This window comes from Choloepus didactylus, chromosome 4 (assembly GCF_015220235.1).
Source record: "Choloepus didactylus isolate mChoDid1 chromosome 4, mChoDid1.pri, whole genome shotgun sequence".
Lineage (NCBI taxonomy): Eukaryota > Metazoa > Chordata > Mammalia > Pilosa > Megalonychidae > Choloepus > Choloepus didactylus.
The window spans coordinates 146,388,717-146,403,767 of record NC_051310.1 but is presented as its reverse complement, the minus strand read 5'-3'; the positions used below and the strand labels follow the sequence as shown (position 1 = coordinate 146,403,767).

At 34.6% G+C, this 15,051-nt stretch overlaps 1 protein-coding gene across 5 annotated transcripts in view; it reads right to left on the bottom strand.

The window, feature by feature from the left end:
- Positions 1-324: 324 nt before the first annotated feature.
- DPH6 (diphthamine biosynthesis 6) overlaps positions 325-15,051 on the bottom strand; it is a 228,052-nt gene continuing 213,325 nt past the window's right edge. For 2 of the 5 annotated variants that reach the window (XR_005216489.1, XM_037834358.1), the window contains 2 exons: positions 7,647-7,734; positions 325-6,385 (listed from right to left, as the gene is read on the bottom strand). Coding sequence is in view for 3 of the 5 variants with exons in the window: in XM_037834358.1 (XP_037690286.1) it covers positions 6,332-6,385; positions 7,647-7,734 (142 nt within the window). In the remaining 2 variants the exon portion in view is untranslated. Of the gene's footprint in view, positions 6,386-7,646; positions 7,735-8,552; positions 8,701-15,051 lie in introns of those variants that run through there. The other 3 variants (XM_037834361.1, XM_037834360.1, XR_005216488.1) reach the window with 3 other exon arrangements.

Below are 15,051 nucleotides of genomic sequence, written 5' to 3'. Positions count from 1 at the left end.
TTCCATTTTTCCCTTTTCCATGAGATTGCATGCTATAACTACTTATACTGCATATTACACCTACTTAGAGTAGTTTATAGCATGTTCTCTTGATTTATAAAAGTTTATTATTAATATAAACATAGGCCCTTTTCTTCGACAATTCAGGCACTTTTGTCATTTAATTCTATTTCCTATAAACCTTCACTTATATGTGTTGTATATTTAACTCATTGCTCTTTGATCTTTCCTGCATCTCTGATTCTCCATCTGGAATCATTTTCTTCTGCTAAACATCCTTTAGTATCCTTTGGTGTGGGTCTACCTGTAGTGAATTTTCTTAGATTTTGTTTGAAAATTTCTTCTTTTATTTCTTACTCAACATTTAAGACATTTTTTAAAGACAGAAAAGTAAAGAATTTTACAAGGACCATCTATTCATCCACTAACTATCAATCCACATTACATTTTTGGATGCATTTCAAAGTAAATTACAGTCATCACTACACTCTATTCCTAAATACTTAAGCATGCACATTAACTAGAGTTCAGTGTTTATTTTTTTGAAGGAAAAAATATATACAATGAAATGAACAAACCATAAGTGTACAAACAAATGAGTTTTGACAAATTCATTACTATCACGCCTGAAAATTTTCTCCCTCATATTCTTGAGAGATATTTTTGCTGGGTACAGAATCACAGGATGCAGTTATTTTTGGTCAACACCTAAAAGATATGGTCTCATTGTCTTCTGGCTTCAATTTTTCTGTTGAAAAGCTAGGTTCTGATTGTTACTTCGTTTTCAGTAGCCTGTTTTTAACCTGCTTTGGCAGTTTTCAGATTTTTTCTTTGTCATTTGTTTTCAACAATTTTTTCATGATGTGCCTCTTTATTTTGTTTGGGGTTCATAAGACTTCTTGACTCTGTGCCTGTAAGTGTGTTTCCTAAATTTTGGAAAGTTCTCAGCTATAATCTTTTCAAATATTGCATCTTCCCCATTATTCCTCTCTCTTTTTGTTATTCTAATGTGATATACTTTAGAACTTCTGTTTCCATGTCTCTTATCCTGTTATGTGTATTTTCTGTCTTCTCTCCAAGCTTCATCCTGAATATTTTCTTCTTACCTATCCTTCACTTCAGTGAGTTACTTGTCAGCTGTGTCTACAGACTCCTGGCAAGAACCTTACCCTTTTCTTTTTGTCCCCCTCCCCCAAACTCTCAGCTCACTACCACTATCTGCTTGAGACTGAAAGGAATAGTTTTATTGCCCTCAGTCTGGGCTTAAATTTTTCATCACAAGAAGCCCAGGATTCCTAGATCATGACCCTGGAATTCAAACCCATGTTTATGGACAATGAGGCAAGTTGTTGCTGCTACTACTGAAGTCTATGTGCTAGGGACAGAAATGAATCATGCAGCTCCCTAAATCTGGGCAAATCTGATGCTTGATTTATTAATCTGCACCAGCGACCATTTGTAGAAGCAGTGGCCCAGTGGTATGCAGGGCCCAAGACCCATTCCAGTCCCAAGTTGCATCATTTAGGTTATATGGCATTAGGGTTTAAATCCTGCTAAGTGTCTTGCTCTCTCTTACCACATTTGTTTTCTGCTTTTTAGTCTGAGAGCAAAAGGAGAGAAGTTGAGGTAGGAAAAGAAAGTGGTGCTGAGCCAAATGTTGGTGAATGAAGTCATCCTTTATCTTCCCCCCTTTTTTTGTCCCACTTGTAAGGAAAAACTTTAGGTGGCGTAGGAACAGTAGCAGCATATCTCCATGGAGGGGATTGTTGCTATGAGTGGTGGGAGCAAATTCCTGTGTGAACATACTGAGGCCTGCCATCCCTACAATTTTAGTCATCTTCTGTATGTATACTTTTCCCTCACAAGTCTCTTCTTAGACTTTGTACTTTAGGATCAACTAGATTTCAACCCCTTGTTGGGGGTACTGGTTTCACTTTTTTAAAGGGCCCTCATAAGTCTCTTTCTATCCAAATTGCTAAATATGTTGTAGAATATAATTTAAATGCTTATTTAAAATTGGAACTCACTACCCCCAACCCATTAAATTTCTTTATCAAATATTTTTAAAATTAAAAATATACGCTTATTGTAAGAAGTGATAAATTACAGGTATGTAAAGAATTAAGCTCTTAGTTTTCCCCCCAAAAGAAAGCAATAGTATGAGTCTGACGATTATATGTCTTACCTCTTGTTATCCTCATTTGAACATAAACAAATATATAAGCTCCCTATGTCTACCACTATTTTTAGAAAAAACAAAATATTAGTTTCCTAGAGTGGCTGTCACAAAATACCACAAACTGAGTGGCTTAAATCAACAGAGATTTACTCTCACAATTTTGGAGGCCACAGGTCTAAAATCAAGGTGTCAGCAAGGTTCTGAAAGTTCTAGGGAAGAATCCTTCTTTGCCTCTTCCTAGCTTCTGGTTGCCCAAGGAATTTCTTCGCTTGTAGCAGCGTAACTCCAATCTTTGACTCTGTCTTCACATGGTCATGTTCACAATACGTTCTACTTTCTGCATCTGTGTGTCTGTCTTTTTTCCATTTCTTACAAGCACATCAGTGATATTGGATTATGCCCCCCCACCCCAATTCAGTATGAACTCATGTGAACTGGATTACATATGCAAAGACCCTATTTCCAAATAAGGTCACATTCAGAGGTACTTTGGTTTAGGACTTTAACATATCTTTTCAGGGAACAGAATTTAATCCACAACAAAAAGGATCATATGATGCATAGCACTCTTAATCTTGATTCAACAATATATTATGCCTATAACTTTGAACTAAAGTTATGGCTAAACTGGTGGTGTCTATCACTGGAATCATGATTCTGGGTATAATGATTACTGGTAATCACTTCAACTTGAAAGTTAAAATTAGAATTATTCTGTAATTTGCCCATATTTATAGTGAATCCCATGTAGACCTAACACAGTTTTTTAAACAGTGTAGGTGCTCATAGGCATGTGTTGGGTTAAAGAGAAAAAAAAAAGCACAAAGATAGTTTATATGGCATAGCATATTTTAAAAAATATTTGATAGTTCTAAAATAAATCATAAAAACTGAATGAGCCAACAATAGGATATGAGATTGAAAGTGTCTTTCAAAAGTTACAATATCTAACAATGTGGGATTTTATAATTACATAAAATATATAATCATCCCATGAGATTATTTCAAGTAAAACAAAATTAAATACTACATGATAGTAGGGTATATTGTAAAACTGAGGCTAAATTTCTGTGAACCTTATCTCTTCAAAAACACAATGGCTTTGCTAGCAATTAATTGGAAAAACCATTTTTCATAAAGCTGTATGGAAATTTCAAACAACTACCTAAGGAAGAGAGAGCATCTGAATAGTTAAAAGTAAAAATTTTGATTTTTCTGTAAAAGGTCATGCATTTTAATATGATTTTTTGCTTGATTTATGTAAAGCTTTGTATTTTTCATTTTCTCAAACCTGTCATAGTAGTGATGAATGGTACATTTTAGCATCAAGTTTGCCACAAGCAATAAAGTCAGGGCCCCAAAGAAATTTTAATATATTTCCTCGTTTTTAACCCAGAGCCTTCCATTATCCAGCTATTTTGCTTGGGATCCCATGTTTAGTTGATATCATTTTTACAATCACATTAATAATTTAAGATTTTACTTAAAGGTAAAATTCAAATAGATCATCTAATAGGAAAGTTTAAGGGTCATCATATAGAAAGTGAAAATCTAAGTGATAACGTAAAATTTATATAAGTAACCTCTCTAAAAGTTGTATTTTACATTCTAATTTGCTTGAAGCATTTTTTTCTAATAACCAGATATGAAAGAAAAACCAACAAGTAAACTGACTTGTCATTAAAAGATGTGCAATATGAAATGGAAGCATGTGTATCAAAAGCCCGTAAGAAGAAAAAATAAAGTACGAAAATAATCAGTTAAACTAAAAAATTGTTATTGCAGACCTAATAACTGTTACAAAGGGTATATATGAAAAAGAAAAAATAACAGTTTCCGTTTTCAAGATATATACAATCTGGTAGAATCTTAAGCCTGCAGACTATAAAGTAAAGCCGAATAAAAGTATTTATCAGAAGAAAAGGAGAAACAGAGCTACAGCGATTCTTCTGGTGTGGCTAAATAAATGAGAAAGTATTTGAGATGAACTTTGTATAACTGGCAGGGTGTAAACAGTTAAAGAAAGGAAGGCAGATAAGATAGAATGAGCAAAGGCAAGGGAGCAGAGAATCAGAAGGGATAATAAGGGAGTGTCCAATGGTTCAGTACTACTGGGGCAAAGGATATATGTAGGGGTGTCATGGGGCAAGACTGAAAAAGGACATATGCAGAATATCAGATGGCCTTCAATTCATGGTCATTTATTTATTTAGGAGACAATGTAGCACTACTGTGAATTTTTATGCAGGAAATTAAAATACAGAAAGGAAAATCAATATGGCAGTGGAATTAAATTTGGAGAAAATGAAAGCAGAGTCTACTCAAAGAAGCTGTATCTTGCCTAACAGTTTGGGCAAGACACAACTTTAACTAGAGAGAAGGGCATGGGGATGGAATGGTACAAAAGACATTTTAGAACTCAAATATAAAGGATTAGATAACCAACTGAATGTCAATGGCAAGTAAAAGAAAGCTGTCAGAGATGATGCCAATATACTGTGCTTGATACTAAGGGGAAGAAATCACGTTAAATAACAAAAACAGGAAAAAAGTACATTTGGATAGGATAATGAGTTCAAGGTTTGTACATATTGTGATTGATACATACTGCCACATCCAGCAGTCAGTTAGGAATAAGGAGCTAGAGTTAAGGAGATAGAGTAGAAAGAGCAGTATAAAAACAAGAAAGAGAGTGACTTGGGAATCATCTGCTTAGAGGTAATAAGCAAATTTGCAGGAATAAAATTCCTGAAAGAGAGAATATTTGGAAGAAAAAAAAAAAAGAAGAGAGCTATATAAAGAACTTGAAGAATATGTACACAGAAAGTAAGAAGATGAGAATCTACTGAAGGAGATAGATGAAAACTTGAGAGAGGGAGAATAAAAGTCAAAAGAGTACAGTGATATATAAGCATTACAGGGGAAAATTTCAAAAAGGAGATGGTGGCCAGTACTATTAAGGGAAAGGATTAGACTTATGAGGATCAAGAAAAGCCAACGCAGTTCATCAAAGTAACTGAGGTCAAACTAGACTGTAAACAACGTCACTGAGCAAATGGAAACAGGGAATTTAGGGAACAGATATAGGTTTCGGAAAGGCATTTTATTCAAGGTACAGCATTTGAGGATAAAGTGTTAATTAATTTGTTAATATGAGTTTGAAATAGCAATGTGATTCTGATAAAATATGTGGGTATCTGTCATTTTTGCTTCCCAGCATCTATTCATTTTTCTTTTGATAACCACACTTTTTTTTTTCTCCTCCAGAGAACCACCTTCTATACTATCTCGGTGGGTTCAGAAGTAAAGCCGGTGATTTGGCCAAAGCTGTACCCTGAAATCTGACTGATTCTGGAATAAGATGCCAGCTAATATGAGCCATTGAGATGCAATGAGATTCTGGTAAGGTAGCTCCCACTATTTCCCCTGAACTCACACTGAGAAGATGTCGAGTTTCCCATTTCTATAATAATCTTGCTACCTCAAAGCCTGTTTCCTGCTACAAAAAAAGTCTTAACTATTAAGTTATAATACTGAAGATAAAACAGAGTTCTCTAAGGTCATTTTGTTAGCAGTTATAAAATAACCAGTGAAAGTTAATGATATTCTTTCTGATCAGTCAACAATGTTGAAGCTCTTCAACAATGAAAATATTCAAAGAAAAAAAAATGATAGATCACATTGATGACACCCAGCAGAATAAATTTGGCAAGCTAAATAAAGTGATTGCCTTTTCATCCTCATTTTCAAATTCTTCTCTGCATCGTAACATTATCGGTAGAGATAGGAGGAGGAAAAAGAGAAGGAGGAAAAGAAATCACTGTGATGAAAGCAAAGACAGGTTACAGAAAAGAGGGTTGGAGATGAAGTAAAAGAAAAAAAAGCATGTATCACATTCAGGTCAGAAGGAGGATGTGTTAACAAAGGACAGAAAGAGCAAATCCTGAGGAAGTTGGCAATATTAATGAACAAGGCATTCACATTTCCTCAATTAATCGATGGCTCTATTAACTTCTGATGAAGGCACATATTTATAAACAATCCAGAAAAAAACAGTAATGAGAAAAATCTAGTCATAATAATCAAGCAAATGTTATGCAATTTTTTTTCATATAGAAATGGTAGGTCAGTAAACCATTACAAAAATGCTTTTCAAGAATTATATACACAATTAGATGTTGTGGAGTTGTCAGGTACTGCAGACACCTAAAAAAGAAAAAAAAAAAGAAGGAAAATGCAGCCATATTTTTACAGTGTCAGTGATTATCCCATCTTAAAGAAATAATGTTTTTTGCAACAGGGCAAATGGACTGTGAAGAACAATGAAATACCAAAACAAGGTGAAATAGTGAGCTATTCATATAGAGGTGAAAATATAATGGCAGAAACATCTAGACAAGAATTCAGTGGTTTTGATTTTTTTTGTATATGCAATTGGAGGCAAAAGTAGCAGAGAACTAGAAGTAAGGGACTCCTTTTGGTGGGTTTCAATATTTTGGATAGTATAATTCTTGAGGGTTACCAGTATTTTGTTAAAACGTCACCAATAGTTATCTTCCAGCCAAAGTCAATGACTTATTTTCAATCCTGCTTACCCTAATTTTTCTGGAGAATTGACACCAGTAATTAGTCTTTATTTCTGGAAACTCTCATTCTAAGATTTCTGGGTTACCTTTCTTTTCCTACCCTTGCCAAATACTCATTAGTTCTCTTCTTTCTTCAGATTCCCTATCAAATTACTGTGGGTTTGCCTCAAGACTTGGTAATATAACACTGAAGATGCAGAGAATTTTTTCCAATCCTTTTTCTGTCATTAAACTCATCTTCTCACATAATTTCAGCTATCATTTCTGTGGTGATAAATATAAAGCAAACATCTCAAGGATCAGACCTTTCAACCAAAGGATCTAATCTATGTCTTTACCTATTTCACAAGACATCTTTAAATCATTAGTTTTCTGTATTTGGACAATGTATTTATAAAAGAAAACTATCACATTCCTTCCTCATTTTCCATTCTGCACTTGTATTTCTGTTCCCCTGGATATTCTTGGAAAAGTTTTTTCTCCTTTTCTTCCTTTCTTAAACCTTGTATAATAAAGATCTAATTAATCTTCAAACCTTTCCCCTAATGCTTATGCATAATAGCTTTACCCATATCTAAATAAATGATTTAATATTTGGTTACGTACTATCCTATCATCATCGTTTAATATAGTTCTGATTTCCTTTCCCAACTATACTGCAAATTCATCATAAATATAATATCTTTTGTATCATGTAGTGCTCTCAAAATTATAGACGTGCAAAATCCTTAATCATAGACTGAGAATCTGAAAAAATTCAGTAATGGTAAAATCATTAACTTATCCTTTCATCTACTGCTATAGAATTATATATACAGAGCCAGTGCACATATCTCAATTTTCTAATGAAATCATTGATTGTTAATCTTAGATTTACTTGCCTTATCCTCTAAGTGCAATTCCAAAAAGTGTAGATAAGCTACAGGTGCGAATGCATCAGCTGAATGTATCACTACTTCTGATGAATCCCTGAAAATCAAAAATTTTATAATGCATTTATCGAATATATAAATTGTGAGAAACCATTACAGCTATTAGCTAGAGGACACCAACAATTCTTGTTTAGTATTTATTTCCATTGACACACAATATGTAGTTATTAGCATCAATTTTAATAATCGAATATTTCATTGAGAAAAGAATTGGGAACACCAAACTTTTAAGGAAAAGTAATGAAGCTTTTTATCTTTATAAGGACATACAGTTCAACTTTTAGGTTCACTCAAAGCTCTCCATATAGTTTTGTGACTCAAATTTCTGTTCAATTCCATTTTCACAAAGTTACTTGATATGGGATAAACATTTAACAATAGTGCTTTATCTTCATTATTCTTTTCATTTTCAAGAGGTAATTCATTCAGTGTTTCACACAAAATCTTAATTATCCTTCACAAAAGCAGTACTGGTGACAGTTTTAAGCTCTAGCTGAACTCTTCACACTGCAATATCATTGCTATTAAAATTGATTGTCTGACATAGTAATTACCACATTCAGGTAAAACGGTACGAACTGCTTGCTGGCACCATATGGATACATGTAAATTAACTCAACTTTTATCAAAGACACCCTGTAAAGCACATGTGAATAACTAACATTATGTGTGAAGTTATAATAACTAATTATTTTTTATTGTTGTTTATTAAGAAAGCAATAATGTCTTACATTTCAACTGAAATTTTAAAAATAGAATTTCTTCATATTTAATGTTTCAGGAACTAGTGCCATTGTTAATATTAATATATTGTTAGTATTTTAACAGTAGAAGTATAGCAAAATAAATCCTTACTTTATTTGACTCTCAGCCACTAATGTAAAAAAAATTGAGTCAACTCTGCAATGCAAAGTTATTTAGTGGCAATAGAAGAAACTTCAAAATATTTGGCTTCAGAATGTTAAATTTTTGTAGCAAATTCTCTAACTTCCACTTGAAAGTTCTAAGATAGAGAAAAAAATATATTTGATGATTTAAAAAATCAATTATCATTCATGAACCTTTTATATCAAATATGCATCTTGCTGGTGGTGCTCAGGAAAAAATAACTTTAAAAATACCTTCTATGACATTAAATAGAAAGCAACTTATAACATAATAGAAATAGAATCATTAGAGTCCTGATAAAAAGATATAACCTACATTTACAGGCTACATTTCAACCACTGTGAGGAAGCAAAAAAGATAACTCCCGTTATAATGAGGACAGCAAGGAGAAAGAGAAAGTGGGGAGACCCTCTTATTTGCTACCACCTGCCCCTCTGTCTTGACTACCTACCTATTGTGATATTAGCCCTAGTCTTATTGTTTCTTTATTTCCTTCAGATCTGCCTGCTCTGGTCCTATTTTAGCTTAGCAACCAGATTTAATTCCTGTTTACAATTTTACTCTTACATCAAAATTTAATCTCTCCATTCCTAACCCCAGCCTTGGAAACTGACCCTGATCCTTAATTATGCCAAAAATAGACAGCTAGGTTTTGATATCCTTAACAATGGAGGCACCAAAACTATAATTAACACCAACCAATACTATTTCAGTAGAATGGCTTTCAGACCCTCCCTTCTAATGACAGTTATCTCCAGTTGAAACAGAAGGTTGACAGCAAATTGCTCACTAATTGATATAATTATTGCATTCTGAATTGAGATTGTTATCTTGAGAAAACATATAGCATTCTGAGCACTAAATGAAGAAGAATGTAATTTTTATGGATTCTATTAAATCCATAATCTCTAATTGACTAACATCATTTCATTTACTCATATAAAGCCTTAATCAACTGGGAGAGGCAAATCTCAAACGAAGTTTTTAGTCTCAAATAGAATAATGCCACTACTAGTCTTTTCTCTTCCACAAACCATTACCTGAAACTCAACTTCCAAGGATCTCTTGCCTCCATTTGCTTCATGGATTTTCCTATCCCTGAAACTTAGAGGCAGGATCTGTCAAAATATTCTCAGATTAGCCCACACAATTAGGACCAAATGTGCCACAGTAGAAATGCTTTCCAGTTGGCTGCCTTCCTCCCCTTTCCCTATTAATGTAAGTAATCAGTGCAAACACTGCCTCTCAGACTGAGGGTTCTCCCAGTTAAGAGCTTCTCCATGACCTTTTATCACTGCATTTGTCTCATCCCTATTTACAACTTCAAAAGGAAAGATGGGTCAGGTCTGAGATCCTTTTCACTGATGCTATGCTCCTAAGGTATGAGGTAAGGCCCTATCCCTTACTTCAAAAGAAAAAAAAAAACAAAAAACAAAAAACAAAACTGATACTATCTCTTGAGGCAGCAATGGTTTTTGTTCTTACCTCTCCACTAAAAAGACAACTGTGCCAGTTTGACACTGAGGCACTCTTTACCTCTTGTTCAAACATGATCTCCGAACTCATCAAAATGTATACATATATTCCCTGTGAAATTATACTTTTCCTCACAGACATCTCAAATGTCATTTCTGTGAACCCTTCTCTGACACTGTCAGATAGTGCTAGTTCTCTCTTTTATGTGCATGAGTACTCTGTTTATAACCTGTAGTGGTTTGAATCTGTATGAAAATCATGATCTTAAGGCTAATCCACTCCTGTGGGTATAAACCTTTTGTAAATAGGACCTTTTGATTAGGTTACTTCAGTTAAGGTGTGGCCCAGGGAGGGTCTTAATCCTCTTACTGGAGTCCTTTATAAACAGGATGAATACAGAAAGAGAAAGGGAAAGCCACAAAAGCAAGAAGCGGAAAGCAAAGAACCTCAGAAGAAAAAGGAGAGACCAGCAGAAGCCGCCACGTGCCTTGCCATGTGACATAGGAGTCCAAGACTGTGGGCAGCTGGTCTTTGGTAATAAGGTATCATCTTGATGATGACTTGATTTGGACATTTTCACAGCCTCAGAACTATAAGCTTTTAAGCTAATAAATTCCCATTACTAAAAGCCAATCCATTTCATGGTATCTGCTTTCACCAGTCAAGCAAACTAAAACAGCCCTTTCATAACATAGTCACTACTATAATTATGTGTTTGTGTGTCAGTCTTCCTTCTTAAAGATGGTCCAAGTTTTGTTCATCTTTGTTCACCTGCTCCTGCCCCACACCATCACTGGCTCAGTGCATATGGCCTGGTATTCATTAGAGATTTGTTGAATAAACAAATAACAGTATCATCAAAATTTGTTACGTATCCTCACATTTACCTGCATATGTAAATTGAAACTATCACACACCCACACTGATTTTTTCAATTATCTGCCATCACATGATTACCTTCTTAGACATGCATCCTCCAAATATAAACATGTTCACATAGGCATACTTTTACATATACCAAAGATACCACATAGCATCTCTAGCATAATAAAAATAATGTCAACAGGTCAAAAATTTTAAATACAAGGAAAATAATTTATAAAAGTAAATAAATTCCTAGGTGATACTGGATAAATATTAGAAGGTAGAGAAGGTAAAGTACTTGCTTTATTTTCATTGCTAAATGCTACATTATGGTTCTCTGTACTGTGTTATACCTTGAATGGGTAGTATATATGAGTAGGTGTGGCAAGTAGAAAATGAGTGTACAGTGTTGTAACCAAAGGATTTAGTTGTTTGTTCCATCCATTCATCCATCATCCATCCATCTATCCAATATTTAGTGACTATTAAGCAACAGTAATAATAACTCAAATGGAATTAAAGAGTTTTATCAAATACTGATAATAAAAAATTTGTGTTACTCAAAGAGAGAAGAAAATTATCAGTTTCATTAAGACAGCTGTGCTGGTTCGAAACTGTTATGGACTCCAGAAGAACCATCATCTTTTAACCCAGTCTTGCTGGGTGAAAACGTCTGAGTGGAATGTTTCCATGAAGATGTGACCCACTCAACTGTGGGTAAGAATCTGATTGAATTATTTCCATGGAGATGTGGCCCCACCCATTTAGGGTGGGTCCTGATTAGTTCACTGGACTAATTAAGAGAGCTCAAGAGACAACACAGATGCTGACACTTGGAGACACTTGGAGATGCAGAAAGAAAGACATTTGGAGATGCTAAGCTAAGAGATGAAGCCCAGTTTGCCCCGGAGAAGTTAAGAGAGGAACCCCAGATACTTAGAGAGAAACACCCTGGGAGAAAGAAGCAAGGATGCACAGGAGTTGAGAAAGAGGAGTGAAGTCATAAGCCCAGAGACATTTTAGAGAAAGCCATTTTGAAATGTAACCTGGGACCAGCAGATGACAAACACATGCCTTCCCAGTTAACAGAGGTGTTCCAGATGCCACTGGCTGTTCTTCAGTGAAGGTATCCTCTTGATGCCTTAGTCTGGACACTTCTATGACCTTAGAACTGTAAATTTGCAACCTAACAAATCCCCTTTATAACAGCCAATTCATTTCTGGAATTTTGCATAAAGGCAGCATTAGCAAACCAGAACAACATTTGGATTTTAGTTCTTTCTTTATGTATATTTTAAAATATGAAGTAATGATAAAGTAGGTTCCTTATTTGATATTAAATGTCTTGCACTTTGTCCTTTTTCTTCTCCTACAGGCTACTCTGAATTCTTTTCATTGGCTCTCTGCAGAAAGCTCATTTTCTGATCTAAAAATGTGTATCTAAAGTGAGTGACTTCAGATACTAATTGACAATCTGGTTAGAAAAATATTTAATTACTTCCAGACAAAGACTTTTATAAAAACCTTTCCCACAGGATTTTAAAAACATTAATTGAGATTTGAGACAAAATGTATCTAGTAATAAGCTTCTACAATCACCTAGATTCCTCCATATTACATTATTCAAAAAGGTTTCAACCTGTGCTTGACAAAAATTCTAATTATATTAAAATAATTTTGCATGTAAATGTTTATTTTTCTTCCCTTAGAGGTTGCTTCCTCCTGCTCAAAAACAAGTATCATTTGAATCATATATTTGAAATGAGATTCATAACACATGATTAGTTGTATGCCAATAGTGACAAACCACTATTATGGTAAAATATAACAGAATAAATTGTAAATTTGCCTCAAAAATATATTCTAATTTACAGAATTCAGCATTATCTATGGTCAAAGGTTAACAAATAGTTATAGGATCTAGAGTTATCTTTCAATTGTATCATATGGGAAATTATTTCTAAACAAAATAACTTTTGCTTACACCCAGCTTTAGAATTTGCAATGCATGTTCACCCACATCATCATATTTAATGCTTATCAATAAGATCAGTAGGATAATGAGGAGGAATGATTTTGTAATATAGTAAATTGGTGATCTCCTTTTTCCACTAAACCAAGATATACTCCAACTGATATCTTCTAAAAAGGAGTGCATAAAAGTGAATGAAGGAGAGGGGGAACTGAAGGAGAGAGGGAATTAAAGATGCTATACAATGACTACAATAAACAATACAGATGACCAAATAGCAAAGAAAGAGACTATAAAAATTAACTACAAAATAGAAAAAGCCCAATAGCCTCAAGTCACTTAAGTATTAGGACAATTAGCCCAACTACAGCTCAGCTGTACCTATGACATCTCTATACTATTACAGCACCACATACTAAGGGTAGGGTTGTCAGAGATAACAAATAAAAATACAGAACACCCAGCTGAATCTGAATTTTAGATAAACAAGGAATAAATTTTAATGTATTTTATCTGGCAATCCTAAAGCATGGTGTACAAGATTGATATCTTGATGATGCTGAGTCATCAGAAAATTTCAAACTATGGCCAGTATGTGGTTCAAAAAGTGTGTTACAAATACAATATCAGATGTCTCACTGATAGCATTTAAGATTAAATAAAAGTTAAAAAAGAAAAGTTGTGTTTTCTGAGAGTTCAGGAATGAGAACAAGCACTGGAGGTCATGGGAGATGAAAGCCTTATAAATGGAAAGCCCAGGAAAGTGGGGAGAAATGAGAAGATGATTTAGAGAAAAGGAACTGAGTAAGGAAATTATGACGCTGAGATGAGGCATAACCTACAAAGAAAAAGGCAGAGAAGATGCTTAGCATCAAAATTAGATTGGTGATTGTCTGATAAATGAGTAAGAACACAGTGCTTCCTCTGTAGTCTCAAGGAATACACCTTTGTGGTAGCACTTATCACATATTGGTGATTTGCCTGTCATTGTCCCTGTTACAGGAAGAACTCCTAGAAAGCAGGGCAGCAGCAAACAGAGTTCCACCCAAATAATTGGCCTCAATAAATGATTCTTCAGTTGAACTGAAATGAACAACTCATTCTGGCACTAGAAGGTTCCAATATACCTCCCCTGATGCCGGTTTTTTTTTAATACCATAACTACTTCCCTTCATACCACTGTTTCAGTCAGGCTTCTGTTTCCTTGCCAACAAAATGAGGACGTTGAAAAAGATTCATTTTCCAGGTCTAGAGTACTATGATAAATAGGCATTCTGGTTATGCAGTGTAAACAGTAAAGGGCCTATAAATCTGGGTTGTCCATAAAGACTTCTGGGTACTCTAGTACCTCAAGTCAATAAGCAAGTTAGTATTCCTTGGCTATTTTCTCCCCCTGGTTATTGTGCTTTTTTCCCTAATTTGGTCAGTACCATATTAACAAGGATATATCTCACAAGTTTCCCATTATACTATAATTACACCCTAGAGAGTAAATGCATTTCTTGAATAGTGAAACAATATTATTTCAAAGATGTAATAGCTCATGCACACTTCATTCATGAGTCATTTTGGGATCACCTTGGCCAGAAATAATATTGCCCATCTATGAACTTATTTTTGTGACTCTTATCATTTACATTTTGTAGCGTAATTAAACACAGATGTGTCTTCCTCCCACTCCAGTGGAAGGTAGGAACTGTCTTTGAACAACAATGATGCCAGTAGAATGCTTTGGACATAATAGGTACTTGATAAACAACTGATAAATTATGATGATGATGACGATTAATGGAAATGACATTAAAAAGTACATGATGGGAGCAAGAGTAGGTAAGTATTGCAATATGGAAATGAAAATGCCTTGGCCATACTTCACTAGATAAACATATTGTTTTAAAAATCTACCTGGGAGAATGCAGGGGTATTGGCCTATCCCACCTCAATGGTTGCTAACATGACCACAGACATAGGGGACTGGTGGTTTGATGGGTTGAGCCCTCTACCACAGGATTTACCCTTGGGAAGACTGTTGTTGCAAAGGAGAGGCTAGGCCTCCCTATAATTGTGTCTAAGAGCCTTCTCCTGAATGCCTCTTTGTTGCTCAGATGTGGCCCTCTCTCTCTAACTAAGTCAACTTGAAAGGTGAAATCACTG